This window comes from Schistocerca serialis, chromosome 9 (assembly GCF_023864345.2).
Source record: "Schistocerca serialis cubense isolate TAMUIC-IGC-003099 chromosome 9, iqSchSeri2.2, whole genome shotgun sequence".
NCBI lineage: Eukaryota > Metazoa > Arthropoda > Insecta > Orthoptera > Acrididae > Schistocerca > Schistocerca serialis.
Window position 1 is genome coordinate 309,871,489 of NC_064646.1, and position 18,716 is coordinate 309,890,204.

At 43.8% G+C, this 18,716-nt stretch overlaps 1 protein-coding gene across 1 annotated transcript in view; it reads right to left on the bottom strand.

Moving 5' to 3' along the window:
- The window catches only part of LOC126419569 (uncharacterized), a 371,142-nt gene that overhangs the window by 35,219 nt on the left and 317,207 nt on the right, over positions 1 to 18,716 (bottom strand). Inside the window, exons 4-5 of the mRNA XM_050086756.1 lie at positions 16,413 to 16,541; positions 5,789 to 5,947 (exon numbers count right to left, since the gene is read on the bottom strand). Of these exons, the coding sequence (XP_049942713.1) occupies positions 5,789 to 5,947; positions 16,413 to 16,541 (288 nt within the window). The remainder of the gene's footprint in view (positions 1 to 5,788; positions 5,948 to 16,412; positions 16,542 to 18,716) is intronic.

The following is an 18,716-nucleotide window of genomic DNA, read 5'->3' on the forward strand; positions in this document are numbered from 1 at the left end:
CCTCTTCAACAGTTGGCGGTCTCTGAATCAACAGACGAGGTCGGCCTGTACGCTTTTGTGCTGTACGTGTTCCTTCACGTTTCCCCCTCACTATCACATCGAAACAGTGGGCCTAGGGATGTTTAGGAGTTTGGAAATCTCGGGTACAGACGTATGACACAAGCGGCACCCAACCACCTGACCACTTTCGAAGTCCATGAGTTCCGCATAGCAGCCCATTCTTCTCTCTCACGATGTCCAATGACTACTGACGTTGCTGAAATGGAGTACCTGGTAGTAGGTGGCACAACGCACAAAATATGATAAACCTATGTTTTCAGGGGTGTCCGGATACTTTTGATCACATAGTGTATATTCAGTGGTAACGAATTCTTCTCATTGTACATCTATGTAATACCTTAAGAAAGAACTTCCTAACAGCCTTACTTTTATTTAATTTTAATACACTTTCTTGTACAGGTAGGCTTCTTGCCATTGGCAGTCTGCATTTTACTCCTCCATTTACCAGTTATTTACCTGTCTAAATAACGAAAGTCGCCAACGACTCTCAGTATCTCATTCTGTAAAATAATTCCCTTAGCATCGCCCGATTAAACTCGACTACAAACCATTACGTGTATTTTACGTGGGCCATTCGGAAAGAAAAAAATGGTTCAAGTGGTTCTGAGCACTATGGGACTTAACTTCTGACGTCATCAGTCCCCTAGAACTTAGAACTACTTAAACCTAACTAACCTAAGGACGTCACACACATCCATGCCCGAGGCAGGATTCGAACCTGCGACCGTAGCGGTCGCGCTGTTCCAGACTGTAGCGCCTAGAACCGCTCGGCCACTCCGGCCGGCTTCGGAAAGAAAGGTCATATCTGGCGTGAAAAGGAAGCACCTCAAAATACGACGAAGCTTTGCACAGATGTGTTGGACAGTATCTCCGGTATGTTCATCGATCGCATCATGTCGCTGTTTCCAGTTCTGAGCGCACAGCGAGCACGTGAAGGTGCCTAGAACAACAGTGTCTCCCGCCAATTATGAGGGCCGGCTGGGAGATTTCGCCTTAAGCTATGCAGCCCACATAACATAACTGCCATGCGTTTCCTCCTTCATTATTCTGCAGGGGCAATGAAGACGCTCCTCCGGCGTGTTCGATGGGAAGTGTTCGATCGTCCACCATACTGCCCGAACTTGGCTCTCTCTGATGTTCACCTCTGCTCACATGAGCCGCTGGCTATGAAGACAACACTTTGGCACAGACGACGAGCTACAGACAAGCGTAGAGAAGTGGTGGAAAGCAGAGGCGGCTGCCTTCTGTGACGAGGGTATTGGAAAGTTGGTACTACCCAACTGCAAATGTGTAAGTCGGAGCGGCAAGTATGTAGCGAAGTAGCCGGAAGGTTTAGCTAACTATTCCATACAAAACTTGTATTTTTACTTTGGTTTCCATTTCGCGACCGATCGGACCGTACTTTCCGAACAGCCTTCGTACTTCTGATGATGTTCATCTTAACAAATTTCATCAAATCACTTTTACCTTTCTGTTCAACTGATTATCGAAATCCATTGCCATCTCTCTGACATAATTACTATGTCTTCAGCAAACCGCAAAATTTTTATTTCTTTGATTATTATTTCAAATTTCTCCTTTTATTGCTTGCTCTACGTATGCATTTAATAACAAGCATAATAAATTATGAACCTGTCTCACTATCTTATGACCTACCGACACCGTATTGTATTGTTCAGCTTTTATAGCTGTAGCATAGTTCCTGTAAAATTTGTAGACAACATTTCGCTCCCTCTTTCTTTATCTCTACGGACTTCAGAGATGGAATAAATATTTGTTTCATTTCCGTAGCAGTCAAGTATTTTGTAATAAAGAGGGAGGGCTGTAGCACAACGCACCTTAGGTCGTTAGCAGGCGTTCCATCAGAGCGTTGCCTGCGGTCATTAAGATACGAGTTCACAACGCGGGGGACACCCGCAAGTACAGTCTTCTGGCGAGACTGGCTCCTCTCAACAGTCTCCTTTCCTCTTTACTTCAGGGTTTACGCAACTATACTGTTCCGACTTCACATTTATAACACTATCTTTTTCTCGATCTTTCAACGTTTCTTTTTCCTCAGGAACTGTGCTTGTTTACGATGACTGGAACTCTGTCTTCTTCCATACGTTTAAGATGTTGGGTACGTTTCTTCCTTTATTCTTGTACTTTGCGACCTTTGATATCTCTTAAAAATCTCATTTCAGCTGACTGCATGCGTCTTTATTTTTTTTTAATCTGAGTTTCATTGCGATATAGCTGGTGAGAATAGCCGTCGTTTCGTAAAATTTTAATTTTGTCTCTTCCCCGTCTTCTTCTTTAAGGTTTTATAACTTCACTTAAGTGCTGAAACATATTGTTTATTTATTGTTTATTTAAGGTTTTATAACTTCACTTAAGTGCTGAAACATATTGTTTATTTTATTTTAGTCTATATATCAATGTCATTATTTAAGCTGACATCGCACCCTTAATATATAAAACTCGAGACTTGTTTCAGTGCCGTGTCTTCAATAACAAATTTTGTTCAGACTGAACGTTTTCCGTAATTAGTCCTGAAGAAAATCAGTTCAACTTCAAGATTGCCCCTATCTTTCATATCTCTCCCATTAATCTACAGCTCGTGTATGATCAATGTTCTTTAGGGCTTTTTCCGGCCATCTTTGAGAATTCCTAATGAAGTTAGGGCAGTTATTTCATGCGTGTCCATTTCCAGAAGCAAAATCCGTGTATTTGCGTCCCCACGCACAGCCTACAACTGCCGATAAATAGCACTACAGTAGTAAATCACCTTGGAGTGCCGTTTCATGCGATAGTTTTTGAGTTCTCATGAATTACACTAGGAACATCGTTCAGCTTTGCATCCAGTGTGCGTGCGTTTTAAAGCTTCCTCGGCACCGTCATCATTTCATGCGGAGGGGGGAGGGAAGGACAAAACTTTTGAACGTTGTCGCATTCTCATTTTCGTGGAGTTATTTCACTCAGCCTGGGACCTTCTGTTGGTATTACTTACAATGTTGCATTTGTTTGGAGTGACAGATACTTGGGGCTTCATTCTGCTGTTCTTCGGTAGACGAATACATCTCCAAGGGCCAGCCACCAATGCAAAATCACAAGTGCCTCAGAGAGTTTTTTTTTTTTTTTGGGTGCTCCAAGTACGCAGGACACGGGGAGTGCATTACAAAAAAATGAATAATACAGAGAAGGAAGCTGCTGGAGTCTGTTCACAGACTATGACGCCGTATACAGGATGTCCTAGAAGAAGCGGTCATATTCGTGGATACGACAGGAAGGATTACCTGAAACAAGAAACTTCACATGTACATATGCCCCATTCCGAAAGGTTTCCGAGACAGAACACATGGACGTTATTTTCTTTTGGGCTAGCTGTGTGCACTGATGTGTCTTGCTGATTCAACCTCTTTGACGTTTTATTATAGCCCAACCGACCTAGTTGCTTTCATCCTCTTTGCTCGGTATGTTTTTGTGCCACTAAATCAGCCCTTTCAAGCGCATTTAGCCATGGTGCGCTATGAGTGAAGTAGTGTGAGGGACAGAGTGTATAAGAGAGCAGGAAGCGTTAACTGTTTGTACATGCGCTGCTTAAATGCCACCCATTTACATTAATAATAAATACGCAAATAGCTTGTGCGGGATGCTTTGAGAACTCAAATGAAAATCCCTGGAAGGAAGGCGATGTTCTTTCGGGGAAAGTTCAGAACGACCGTGAATTTCGCGTAGGGATCACAAAGATAACAGAAATTAGGACTCATAGAGTGGTATATAGATTCTCGTTTTCTGCCCACTCTATTTGCGAGTAGAACAGGAAAGGAAGTAGTAGAGTAGTAGAGCTACAGGGTACCCTCCGCCGTGCACAGTACGGTGGCTCGCGGAGTATGTATGCAGATGTAGATGTAGATGTGTTTACAGTTTCTGCGATGGTAGTGCTTCTGCCGCTGTTTAAGAATACTGTCAGCGCTATCCGGCACCTCGAATTCCACATAGTATAGTGTTTCCCAGAGCTTCTAGCACATAGCGTGAAACACGTATTCTTCGAAGTTCCCATTTTTCTTCTGAGAGTGTAGTTAAGTATCCTGTGCAGGAACAGCAACAAACTGTTGACATGGTGCAGCTTAGTACTACCACCAGCACACGGCGAAGTTCTGGGCGAATCAGTGTCCTGTGAACACGTGTGTGGAGAAAATTGCTTGCGAAAAACTTGTACCCACTTCACTTATAGCGTGTCCACAATCTTCACACTGGCGACGATGTCATACGACTCGAATACATTGGTTAAATGACTATCGTCATTTCCTCTCATAAATACTATTCACCGATGAAGCCACTTTTGCACGGAATGGAATCAGCAACACACGTAAAAATCTTCGGTGGTCGCAGAAAACTCCAAACTCCAGAGTAGAAATCAATTTCAAAATGGTTCAAATGGCTCTGAGCTCTATGGGACATAACATCTGATGTCATCAGTCCCCTAGACTACTTAAACCTAACCAAGCTAAGGACATCACACACATCCATGCCCGAGGCAGGATTCGAACCTGCGAACGTAGCAGCAGCGCGGTTCGAGACTAAAGCATCTAGAGCCGCTCGGCCATAGCGGCTTGCGAAATCAATTTCGAAATCTGTTTTTTGATCAGTGTTCGGTACAGCATGGTCAGTATTATATACGAGTGCATAGTTTCGCAGTGATATACAATGAAAATTTTCTCGGACTTCTAGCCGCGTCGTGTGTTTTAAAATCCGCGAGCTCTCGGCCGAGTTCTACTCGGCCATTGTGAAGTGGTGACTGCCGAATGATTGTTGCTGCCGCAGCAGGATGGCAGCAGCAGTCATTCGACAGTCACCACTTGACAATGGCCGTGGAGAACTCGGCCGAAAGCTCGCGCATTTTAAACCACTGGACGCGGCTGGAAGTCAGAAAATTTTATCAATATGGTTAGTAACATGCTGATAGGCCCGAAAGGTTGGAAGGGCGAATGAAACGAAAAACTTACTTGATTTTCTTTTCTTTTAAAAAATAAATTCGCTTGTTGAAGAACTGGAGGACGTTCTTTTGGCCACGTGTACTGAAATGTATTTCAAGCATGACGGAGCCCCACGACATTTTAACAGACGTGTAAGGGAACATCTCAACCGCACTCAAGTTAATCGCTGGATTGGCCGTGGCAGCCCAGTTAACTAGGCATCAAGATCGGCAGACCTTATGCCATAAGATTTTTGTTTATGGGCTTCGATGAAGTCTGAGGTGTACAAACGAAAGGTGAAAACGGATGATGGACTGCTTGGTCGCGTAATGGATACTGCTGCCCTCATAAGAGAACGTACAGAGGCTCTTGCACTGCAGCTGACGGTGAAACATTCGAACGTTTATTGTGAACTGTGCAACAGTTGTAATGTGACGTGTACGATTATGCTTATAGGCGAATATGTTAAAACTACGTATTTTTCAATTGATACTTTGTAAAACGCGTGTTGTACTGTTCATTAACTGTTGTACACGTGTAAACCTAACGACGTATTGAATAACAGAGAGAAAAGATAACAATGCACATTAAATGTGTTACATATGGGACACATTTCGAAATAGGGCGTAAGTCTGTACGAAATTCTTTGCTTTGAATGATCGCTCCTGTCATACCCCTGAGTACGGACCACTCTTCCGGGGTCACCCTGTGGAAACCGAGATGTCAGAGTGGTTCGTCAACGCTCCGCGCCAGCACGCGGCGCTGCTTACCTCTGCCTCCTCGCCGGCCCTGCGTTCTTCGAGGCGGCGCTGCTGCGCGCGCATGGCGGCCATTTCCTCCTCGGACAGCACCTCGATCATGGCCTGCTCGATCGTCTTGCCCACGAGCACCTCCAGGATTGGCTCCACCTCCAAGTCGAAGTCGAAGAGCTGCGGACAAACAGTAAAATGCACCAACATATCTGACGCGGACGAACAGAATTAGAAGGTAAAAGCACGAATGAAGAGAGTAACTGGAAAACTATGTTCCGGATTTCGGCTAACAGATCGGTGATCTACATGTATAACAACCTACTTAAGAGGACACATCGTAAATTACTAGTATTTGTTACTTTGCCCAGCACCTTACACGGTGTGCGTAATCACACACAAAAAAGTGCTTTACAGGTAAAAAACATAGCTGCGCTTAACCATGTTCACCTCTTATCAATACCTGAACGTGGTGTTTAAGAAAAGTGTCAACACTACTGGCCATTAAAATTGATACACCACGAAGATGATGTGCTACAGACGCGAAATTTAACCGACAGGAAGAAGATGCTATGATATGCAAATGATTAGCTTTTCAGAGCATTCACACGAGGTTGTCACCGGTGGCGCCACCTACAACGTGCTGACATGAGGAAAGTTTCCAACTGATTTCTCATACACAAACAGCAGTTGACGGCGTTGCTGGTGAAACGTTGTTGTGATGCCTCGTGTAAGTAGGAGAAATGTGTACCATCACGTTTCCGACTTTGAGAAAGGTCGGATTGTAGCCTATCGCGATTGCGGTTTATCGTATCGCGACATTGCTGCTCGCGTTGGTCGAGACCCAATGACTGTTAGCAGAATATGGAATCGGTGGGATCAGGAGGGTAATACGGAACGCCGTGCTGGATCCCAACGGCCTCGTACCACTAGCAGTCGAGATGACAGGCATCTTATCCGCATGGCTATAACGGATCGTGTAGCCACGTCTCGATCCCTGAGTCAACAGATGGGGACGTTTGCAAGACAACAACCATCTGCATGAACAGTTCGACGACGTTTGCAGCAGCATGGACTATCAGCTCGGAGACCATGGCTGCGGTTACCCTTCATGCTGCATCACAGACAGGACCGCCTGCGATGGTGTACACAAGGACGACCCTGGATGCACGTATGGCAAAACGTCATGTTTTTCGGATGAATCCAGGTTCTGTTTACAGCATCATGATGGTCGCATCCGTGTTTGGCGACATCGTGGTGAACGCACATTGGAAGGGTGTATTCGTCATCGGCATATTGGCTATCACCCGGCGTGATGGTATGGGGTGCCATTGGTTACACGTCTCGGTCACCTCTTGTTCGCAGTGACTTCACTTTGAACAGTGGACGTTACATTTCCTCTACCCTTCATTCGATCCCTGCGGAACCCTACATTTCAGCAGGATAATGCACTACCGCATGTTGCAGGTCCTGTACGGGCCTTTCTGGATACAGAAAATGTTCGACTGCTGCCCTAGCCAGCACATTCTCCAGATCTCTCACCAACTGAAAACGTCTGGTCAATGGTGGCCGAGCAACTGGCTCGTCACAATACGTCAGTCACTACTCTCGATGAACTGTGGTATCGTGTTGAAGCTGCATGGGCAGCTGTACCTTTACACTCCATCCAAGCTCTGTTTGTCTCAATGTTCAGGCGTATCAAGGCCGTTATTACGGCTAGAGGTGGTAGTTTTGGGTACTGAGTTCTCAGGATCTATGCACTCAAATTGCGTGAAAATGTAATCTCATGTCAGTTCTGGTATAATATATTTGTCCAATGAATACCCGTTTACCATTTGCATTTCTTCTTGGTGTAGCAATTTTCATGGCCAGTAGTGTGGTAGTACTGATACCATTCAGAGCATCCCGTTCTCTACGGATCGTGCAACATTAGCTCACCACAAGGTTTCGAGGGCGATGGACTGGTCGAGGAAGTCCCGTAGCATTGTCTCCTTGATCCCCAAAAGTGAATCCGTTGGATTTATGGCCAGTGGGACAATTAAAGGCACTGCTGTATGCCCAACCCATGACAATGTGCAGACGTCACAGGAGCGTGTGACCGATGCATGTGCCGCAGCACCAGTGTCGCCAAGTTTATTCGAAATGGAGCGTAATTCACTGGACTCAGGATGAGTGGTAACCACATGCAGCACTGCATGTAGAGTCCACTTCTACGTAAGTGAGACGAGCGTCTGAGACCTCAGACAGGCCCATGTCTCAACAGGTACTGGTTTCCACACATACCATTATAGGACCTTTTCTACTTGTTTTGATCAATACCGCCTCCTGTAGTAATATGTGACATTTTTGTTTAAACACCCTGTAGAGTTCCAGTTGTAAGTCTCAACTCTGATCCGTAGAAATTATTATTATTTATCATTTTGCGTTTCTTGTTTACATTGGGCACACGGCTACTGTAGCCGGCTACATCTGCCGCTTTATGAGTGCCGACCTATGGGACAAAAGTCCAAATATATTACAAAGCCAGCACCGAGATGCAGCAGTGCCCTGTATTCTTTCAATATTATTGAGGCAGCTCTGCGTTCTGGCACGGACGGGCCAATCGTGACCGACCGACCACCGAGTGATTCATGGCCAATGGCATCATTCAGATGTGTTATGGAGAGGCGTGTGGTCACCAAACCGCCGTCCCGGCCGTTGCCGTCTTTGTTGACCTCAGAGCGGCTGCTTCTCACTCAAGTAGCTCCGCAGTTGTCATCACGAGGATGAATGGATCCCGTACCAGTCCTCCCATGAAGGAAAAATGCGTGACTGTACCTGGAATCGAACACGGGTCCTCCGCATAGCAGCCAGAGACGATGCCTCCTTACCTACGGAGGCGGACCTTCTGAGCTTCGCTCTCTAGAAATTAACTTCTCATACAGGTCACACGTTTTTATGCCCTCCTATCTCAGTCTCTCCTGCAATTTTACTTTGTCTCAGGACAGATGGCTAAGCTACCTACCGCTCACTATTATTCCACATCCGCCCCAGAAATACGCCTGCTCCTTTCGACTATCTGTAACTTTTGCCACCCACCCATGTTGCTCGATGAGACTGACACTCGGAATAATTCCATGTTTCCTGGACGCCCCTTTGTAAACCGTATAACTTCATTAAACACAGGCTTGTTTCGGTTTATCGACCTCTGTCGCCCATGGCACAGCCACAGGCTCCACCCACCTCACATCCAGTTCGTTGTCTCCTACAAAGTGTTACAGATAGTGAGCAATTTTGGTTCAAATGGCTCTGAGCACTATGGGACTTAACATCTGAGGTCATCAGTCCCCTAGAACCTAGAACTACTTAAACCTAAATAACCTAAGGACATCACACACATCCATGCCCGAGGCAGGATTCGAACCTGCGACCGTAGCGGTCGCGCGGTTCCGGACTGAAGCGCCTAGAACCGCTCGACCACCGTGGCCGGCTGAGCAATTTTAACTCCTTGGGATCCTAGATCAATGAAATCTGAAATTGTTCATAAGAGGTTAAGAACCATATCAAAAAAATCTGTGCCCGCATCTCGTGGTCGTGCGGTAGCGTTCTCGCTTCCCACGCCCGGGTTCCCGGGTTCGATTCCCGGCGGGGTCAGGGATTTTCTCTGCCTCGTGATGGCTGGGTGTTGTGTGCTGTCGTTAGGTTAGTTAGGTTTAAGTAGTTCTAAGTTCTAGGGGACTGATGACAATAGATGTTAAGTCCCATAGTGCTCAGAGCCATTGATTGAAAAAAATCTGTAGTGTCCTCTACGTCTAAATTTATGCACCGTAATTCGTCCTATAGCGTATTGTGTTGCACAAGCCTTTCCACGATTTCGGGTGCAGTTCGTGGCGGATGCGCGAGCAGAAAGATCCACGGGTACCGCCGAATTTCATTAAATTTACCCCCATCTTCACTATGCGAAAAGTAAGTTGGAGGATGTAGTATACTACTGGTAATTAAACGTGGGTGCTCATATTTTTGAGAGTAACTTTCTCTGTGATGCGTAGCTGTTTCGGTAACTTACTTCGGCACAGATACACAGTCACTGTACGGAATTAAGACAACAAGGTTTACCTAGATGACGTAGTGGGCGAAATATATGCTGTAAGAATTCTTCCGGTAAATTTACGTCTTCTATCTGCGCAACACATAACTACATTTTTATGATCGTTCACCTAACGTCACCTCGGTCGGATATCCCTAGACGCTAGAGTGCTGCGACTGATTTTAGTTACTTTTCCCCGACTGTCTAAATAAACGATAGTGTCTTTTCGGCTATTTACAGGAAATATGTAAAATATATTTACATTAACGATGAGCTGGAATCAAAGAGTCTCCAGTATTTGTATATTTAAGGATATTGTCAATGTTATTGAGATGCCTGCATCAGAGACGCACCGTTACAAAAATGAAGCATATCCTTTCATGTGCGTACACAAACTTTCTGTCCCAGAAAGGTTGTCCGTGTTGAAACAGCAGATCCAATCATACGTACTGCAAATGAAAAAATGTTGTTATTGAACAATAAATATTTGGTCTCTGCTGCCATCATAACAATGGTGTCGTCCATAACTCTTGGAAAGGGCATTAAAATATCAGTCATAATCACCAATCTAGCCATTCATAAATGAACAGTTTAATAGAGGAAAACAGCACCGTTATCAGTCTATTAAATTTCGGGAGCGGAGACGCACAAACTTTATTTTGTCATCTCCTAATATTTCAGCTGCACTTCTGAAATTTAATGCATTAATTATTACGCCGCGAAAACATCACGATGCAGATCAGTATAGTTATCACCCATCTAGTAGCCAATAAAAATCAGTACATACTTAAATACTTCGAACCTGAGTCCCTGATGTAGTCGTTCATTTCATTTCTGCTACTTTTATTAATCTGGCTTATTATTTAAATTTTTTTGACGAACTATTAAATTGCTATTTCGAGCTGGAAGTTTTTTTTTCAATTTTCCTATGCTTTCTATTGAGCAGCTTGGACCACTAATGCCGTTAGCCACGCAGCTTAATCCTGTACAACTCTTGTGATGTACTGATGTCTTTGTATCAACAGGCGAGCGACATTTGTGCTGTTATGCAGCGTCTGTACTAGCATTGAGTAAAGTGATACATGTTCGTGGAAGAGCTATTTATTTTATCGAGGTGTTCAAACATCGTTGGTTTCATGTCATGTTTGTGACCTCTCTGAATAGGTATTTATCGCAATTTTCCTACAGTTTTAGAACTGGTGTTAATGTTATCTCACTGATAACCACAATGTTATTTACGTACCCATACTTTAAACTGTCACTGTTGGTAGGAATGCCTGTGTACGACCGAGAGTGTTTCGACCGTTTCCTATCGTGGAAATGAGTGTTTCTAGGATACAATGAAACTTCAAGGATCAGTTAGAAAGATGAAAAAACTGAAAATAGGTAGCGGAGATACAGACAAATCTTCCCGTTCATGCCATGAGCAGAGTATATGAGCTTCAAGTGATGTGAACTCAAGGCAGAAATGAATCGCAAATATGTTGAGGTTCCGTCGAAAGAGTACCAGAGACGGTGGAAACGTTTATAAATGGCATGGGGTGTGTCGTTTTAGTACATCGAGTAAGTTGGACATCGGAGACGAATGGGGGGAAGGACTCTGCAAAGCCGAACAAACGACAATACGTGGCGTGGTCGATGCTGGAAATGATACCAACGTTTCAGATAAAAGCAATTCACGTTGTTGCAGCTAAGACTCCATTGGAGACAAACTGCACATAGGTTCTTGTAAGCCTACTGACATCTTGATTCACGATAGCAACAGGCACAGTAAAGGCGGGACTGGCCATTGAAGAATGAACAGGGACTGAGTGTCCAAATGACTTGACAGTTTCTATTTAACCACGGTGATGGCCGTACTCGGATTCAGCTTCCTCCAGAGAATGCTTGTTTCATACATGTCCAGTGAGACGTACTGACAGCCCTGATTACAACATGGCTGATGTGTCCACCGCTATTCAATGCATATTCCAACTGTAAACATGTTCACGCCGTAAAGTTGGTATCGCTACTTACTATCGTTAGCACCATGTTGAACAGCAGTTAATGCCAAGGCTGTTTAGGGTTTTATGTTGGTAACGCCACGTAGCGCTCTATATGAAAATCACTGACTATGCTGTGTGAAGTCTGTGGCTGGTTTGCATTGTTGGAATATTAGCTATTGTAGTGTTGGGCAGTTGGATGTGAACAGCGCGTAAAGTTGCGCAGTTGGAGGTGGGCTGCCAGCAGTGGTGGATGTGGGGAGAGAGATGGTAGAATTCTGAGAGCGGACGATCTGGACGTGTGTTCATCAGAAGGAGTAAATTTGTAATAATGGGTATCATGAACTGATATATAAATGGTCACTTTTGAACATTATTAAGGTAAATACATTGTCTGTTCTCTATCAAAATCCTTCATTTGCTAACTATGCCTATCAGTAGTTAGTGCCTTCAGTAGTTAGAATCCTTTATTTAGCTGACAGTATTGGCGCTCGCTGTATTGCAGTAGTTCGAGTAACGAAGATTTTTGTCAGGTAGGTGATTCATGAAAGATATGGTTATTGTCAGTCTTGGCCATTCTTTTGTCAAGATTATTGAAAGTCAGATTGCGTTGCGCTAAAAATGTTGTGTGTCAGTTTAGTGTTGATCAGAATAAGTAAACAGAGAAATGTCTGAGTACGTTCAGTTCTGCTCAGCTGTTTGAAAATCAAATAACGTAAGAGGTTTTCCAGCACTGTCATTTTTAAATTTTTCTAAGGGGACGTTTCAATACAATTTCGTCGAATTATATATCTGCTCAGTATATGATACCAATTCAAAAGGAAATTTTGTGACGTTTCCGAGGGTAGCTGTCGTTTTCAAATGGACTCTGCCGTTCTCAAACGGGGACGGCCTATGACGCTGAAACAATGCCTTTCCCGTTAGGCACACCGCACAACAAACACCCTGTAAGGTGCAATAAAAAACATACCTTCTACCACTCACTTTACTGTAATTCGCAGAGTAAAATTACTGTTGTAGAGTCTTTATTTAGCCACAAATCTCAACTGGGCCTCAGTCACAGCAAGTAAAGATACCAGTAACCTGGTTTTGAGAGCCAGTAACGACAGTAATATCGCCAGCCGGAACCTTAAGGAAGTAGCAGTCAAGTGCTGACTCCGGTTTCTGAAAAAACAGATGCTTCAAAGCTTCGCAAAAGACAGAAGGCGTTATCGGCTCTACAATATTCTGCCATCATAGAATTCTACAACGCGAGTGTTTATAGCTAGTCCCGCTTTGACGTAAAGCATATACGGCCTCTGTAAATGACTCATTCGTTTTCAAACTTCTATATTTTCCAAACATGTACAAAGTCGACTGATGCGTGAAAGGACACGTGAACTCACCCAGTTTGCATTGTGCCCACCACTTCGCTAGTGACTGCAGCGCCTTGATATCATGGCGAAAAAGCAAGAAAAGAGTTTTTGTGTGTTGGATTATGTTATATGTTTATCTGTAACGAGAAAGCAACGAGCATTCAGTAGGATTTTTGTAAAAAAGCCCCCGCCTAGACAGACCGACGTGCGTTGGTAACGACAATTTAGGGGGACTGGTTGTCTCTGTACATAGAAAAATACCGGTCGCCCAAGTGTGCCAGATGCAAACGAGGAGAGAGAAAGAGAGTTTCGTACGCTGTCTAATAAAATCAACGGTCTGCGCAAACCACGAATTTGGATACTGCAGAAAATTGCGTGGAAGATTTTGCGACGGCGGTTACATTTCAAACCATGCCGTCTACAGCTCGCGCAACAATTAAAACCGATGTATTATGGACAGCGCCTTCAGTTTTGCATCACAGTACAGGAAGAACTTCCGCCTTCAAACCGATATTCAGTGAGGAAGCAGCCTTCCATTCATGTGGAAAGTTTAATCGCTACAATGTGACAGTTCGTAGTAACAGACGTAAAGTCATCGAGTAAAACAGAAGTAATACCAGGCGTCCCACAAGAAAGTGTTATGGGCCCTCTATTGTTCCTTATCTGTATTAACTAAACAGGAGACAATCTGAGTAGCCGACTCAGATTGTTTGCAGATGATAGTGTCATTTAACTTGTTGTAAAGTCATCAGATGAGCAAACTAAAAGCAAAATGATTTAGATAAGATCTGTATGGTGCGAAAAGTGGCAATTGACCCTGGAGAAAGAAAAGTGTGAAGTTATTCAAAAAAATGGATCAAATGGCTCTGAGCACTATGGGACTTAACATCTGAGGTCATCAGTCCCCTAGAACTTAGAACTACTTAAACCTAACTAACCTAAGGACATCACACACATCCATGCCCGAGGCAGGATTCGAACCTGCGACCGTGGCGGTCGCGCGGTTCCAGACTGTAGCGCCTAGAGCCGCTCGGCCACATCGGCCGGCGAAGTTATTCACATGAGAGCTAAAAGAAATCCGCTAAATTTAGATTAATCGATGAGTCACACAAATCTGAAGGCTGTAAATTCAACTAAATACTTAGGGATTACATTTAGAAATAACCTAAATTGGAATGACAACATAGATCATGTTGTGGGTAGAGCAAATCAAAGACTGCGATTCACTGGCAGAACACTTAGAAGGTGCAACAGGCCTACTAAAGAGACTGCTTACACATCGCTTGTACGCCCTATGCTGGAGTATTGCTGTGCGGTGTGGGATCCGCATCAGGTGGGACGGACAGATGACATAGAAAAAGTACAAAGAGGGGCAGCTCGTTTTGCATTATCGCGAAATAGGGGAGATGGAGTACAGACATTATACGTGAACTAGAGTGGCAGTCAGTAAAGCAAAGGCGTTTTCCGTTGCGGCGGGATCTTCTCAGGAAATTTCAATCACCAGTTTTCTCCCGCGATGGCGAAAACGTTGTTGGCACCCACATACATAGGGAGAAATGATCATCACGATAAAATAAGAGAAATCAGGGCTCGCACAGAAAAATTTAAGTGCTCGTTTTTCCCACGCGCCGTCCGAGAATGGAACGGTAGAGAGACAGCTTGAAGGAGATTCACTGAATTCTCTGCCAGGCACTTTATTGTGAATAGCAGAGTCATCACGTAGACGTAGATGCGGGGCACAGAATAACCTAGTGAAACTGTGACTCTTGAACGAGATTCCCTGAAGGTTAATGTTTCCTGTATACTGTCACGAAAGCAGCTTTATGGGCCGGTTTTCTTCTGTGAGAAGAATGTGACGGGTAGGTCTATCTCTTACGTTGATATCTTACAGCTGCGGCTGTTTCCACAGCTAATTGCTGATCTCGAGAATTTCATATTCTATTAAGACGGGTCACCCTGTCACTGCAGCATCGATGTTCGTCGCTACTTAAGTGACGAGCTTCCACGTGGCTGGATTCGGCATAGTGGCTCTGTTCCCTCGCCCCCCCCCTCCCCCCTTCCCACCGCCCACTTCACTGGTCGCTTGAGGGTACTACCAAGAACACCGGAACAGCTGAGACAACGTAGTATTGCTGCTGTGATGATCACTGATAGGATGTTGCTACATAAGGTATGGGACGATCTTGACTGCCGCTTGGGCGTGTGTCGTGTGAGCAGAGGGCACTCATAGAACATTTGTAGAGGGTACAATGAAAAGTTGTTGAGTTCACGGTTCTATTCATGCATCAATTATTTTGGTACATGTAATACTTTGGAAAATATAGAGTTTATAGTAGCTATGCATTTTTTCATCTGTTTCTGAAAAACGCGTACTTTTTCTGCAGCTGGTAAACGCTAACACGGTACGGAAGTCAACTGTGTGAATTCGTTCAGCAGTTGCAGGGCACGACAATATAACACTGTAAATAACAATCCTCTCGTCATTTTCTGCTGCCAAAAATAAATGACATTATTACCATTCTCTGACCTCCAGCATATTTCCAACAGCCTGGAAGCACGGACTCATGAAACCATTACCCAAGAAGAAATCCGCCAAAAAGCTTTCTGACTGCAGGGTCATAAGCATTCTACCAGCATTATTCAAGGCTTTAGTACACACAGTTCAGGGACAGATTACTAATTATTTAATATCAAATAATCGTTTAGATAAATGCCATTCCTCTCTGAGCCAAAATCGCAGAGTGATGACTGCTCTTACAAAAGTGACTGACAAACAAACAAGATAGGAATAAACAACAGGTGACTTATTGCATGCTTTTTCGATTTCAAGAAAGCTTTAACTACTGTCGACTTTGACATTCTACTTGCTGAACTGACAAGTCAAAATTTTTCTTCAAGTGCTGTTCAGTGGTTCCATTCATACCTTCCACTTCGGCAACAGTGTATAATTATTGGAACAGAAAGCTCACAATGTAGGGACCAGTATCAGGGGCTCCACAAGGATCAGTATTGGGCCCATTATTCTTCTCATTATATGATCTGGTCAAGCTAAATACGCAGTAAATAAATAAGTACTATTTGGACTGGAGGATTGGAGGAGAAATTCAGTATTCCGTTGTTAAGAGCACACCATACAGTTACAGAAGTCTGTAAGAGATAGTGACATATGTGTCGCTCATCTGTTGCTGCTGGTGTCACTGTATTACCGCTAGAGTGCAGAGGTTGAGCTGGAGTATACTCACGTCTCCTGGGTATATCTGCGTCTCCTGGTCGAGGCCGGTCTTGGCCGGTACGTAGGGTGGCGTCGGCGGCCGGTCGAGGAACAGGTCTGTCTGGCAGCAGGCGTCTTCTTCCAGCGGCCGGTCGAGGATCTGCGAAACGTCCACCATCCGTATAAACTTGTATTAAAAGTAGGGCACAGTCACAGGCAGCGCGTCGAACTTGACACAAAAAGGTAAAGATCAATCAGAAGCCACTGACATGCAACAGTTTCAAGAAGAGGTCATTGGAATAGATAGAAAACAATATATTTATTTAGAATTGAAGGATACCTCTTACATTACTAGAAAACAGTTAATAGTTAATATAGTTACTCGGAGTTGCTGACCTACTTCGATGCGACGTGATAGGCTGTCTGCCACGTGCGACCATGGCCTCCTTTGGTAGTCGAAATCGTGTCAGAGAAATAATCTTGCAGAAGTTTATAGCAGTCCTTTATTGGAGGCTAATGGGTTGCATTACGTCCTGTCAGTGTCTTGTTTACGGTTTTCATTCTGTTTGAGCTCTCAGATTACTACAGAGCTCTGATATTTTCAGAAATAAATCCTCAAGTTTCGCAAGTTTGCGGGAGAGCTTGTGGTTTCTGCGACTAAGCAAGGAGGCACTATGCTTAACACACTGTACTCGCTTTCTGGAGGTGCCAGCTCAAATCGCCGTCCAGACACCCATATATTTCTTTTCCTTGGTTTCCCTAAATTATTTAGCCAAATATTAAGATCATTCTTTTGAGAAGGACACGGTTTCTTCCTTTCCTATTCCTCTCCAATACCAGCTTGCGTTTGCAATATGTGATCCGCATTTGTCCTCACCTCCATGCTCATCTGCTTTAGAAATAAAGGCGGCAGATATTTTTGATGAACAATACTCGCAAACTATACTGTCGAACTCCACAAAGCCGCGCGGGATTAGCCGGGCGGTCTAAGGCGCTGCAGTCATGGACTGTGCGGCTGATCCCGGCGGAGGTTCAAGTCCTCCCTCGGGCATGGGTATGTGTGTTCGTTCTTAGGATAATTTAGATTAAGTAGTGTGTAAGCTTAGGGACTGATGACCTTAGCAGTTAAGTCCCATAAGATTTCACACACATTTGAACATTTTTTGAACTTCACAAAAAACAATGTTTACTTCACAGCTGCGTCCTTTCCTTTTGTTGATGATCACCTGTTGTAATGCAGTCTGGGGCGAAATCTGAACTTTATGTCTGTCTTTTCTTCCTTCGCTTAATGCCGCCTCCTTCCTCCACAGAATATCCCAGTATGTGTGGCCTGAATTCCGAATTATTTTTTTCTGTAGTTATCATTGCAGTATCCTAAAAAAAGACCTCGTTCTTTAAAATTTTGCTTATTGTGTGCACTGCAATATTATTGTACATGACTGATGACCTTAGCAGTTAAGTCCCATAAGATTTCACACACATTTGAACATTTTTTGAACTCCACAAAAAACAATGTTTACTTCACAGCTGCGTCCTTTCCTTTTGTTGATGATCACCTGTTGTAATGCAGTCTGGGGCGAAATCTGAACTTTATGTCTGTCTTTTCTTCCTTCGCTTAATGCCGCCTCCTTCCTCCACAGAATATCCCAGTATGTGTGGCCTGAGTTCCGAATTATTTTTTTCTGTAGTTATCATTGCAGTATCCTAAAAAAAGACCTCGTTCTTTAAAATTTTGCTTATTGTGTGCACTGCAATATTATTGTACATGATTTTGTTTTGTGTGTAAATTCTTGTTCTCTTGTGCCCTATGTGTTGTCGCTGTCTGTGGGTTAGGTACTTCTGTCTTCATGTGTAGGGAGATGTGTGCACGTGACGTGTTAACTTACTGTCTGTTTTCATATAACTGCTCAGTTTTTCTGTTATATGGCTGTATAAGAATCGCTATTTGTTGTGCTAAACTCTTGTATGTAGTTATGTTTGTTTAGGATGTTCTACGTAATCTGTAGAGCATGAAGTTGAAGCTTGCTTGTTTATGTGTCACTGGATAGTTTGATTGGGTGTGGAGAGGGATGTTCATGATTGTGCAGTTTCCTTTGTATTGTAGAGACGTTTGTGATGTTTTTCCCTTGTATGGTCAGAACGAAAATTACTTTGTCATTTGTTTCTGTTTGTAAAGTGAAATAAATTACACAGTGTAAAATGTTACAGTGCTTTCCTCGTATAGTTTTTTTATGAATACGTGTGGTGGTTCATCATTAAAGTGCACTCATACTCATAAATTAAGGATAATTGCAGAATATGGTGCCACACAACGTGGCACTACACAAAACTGGCG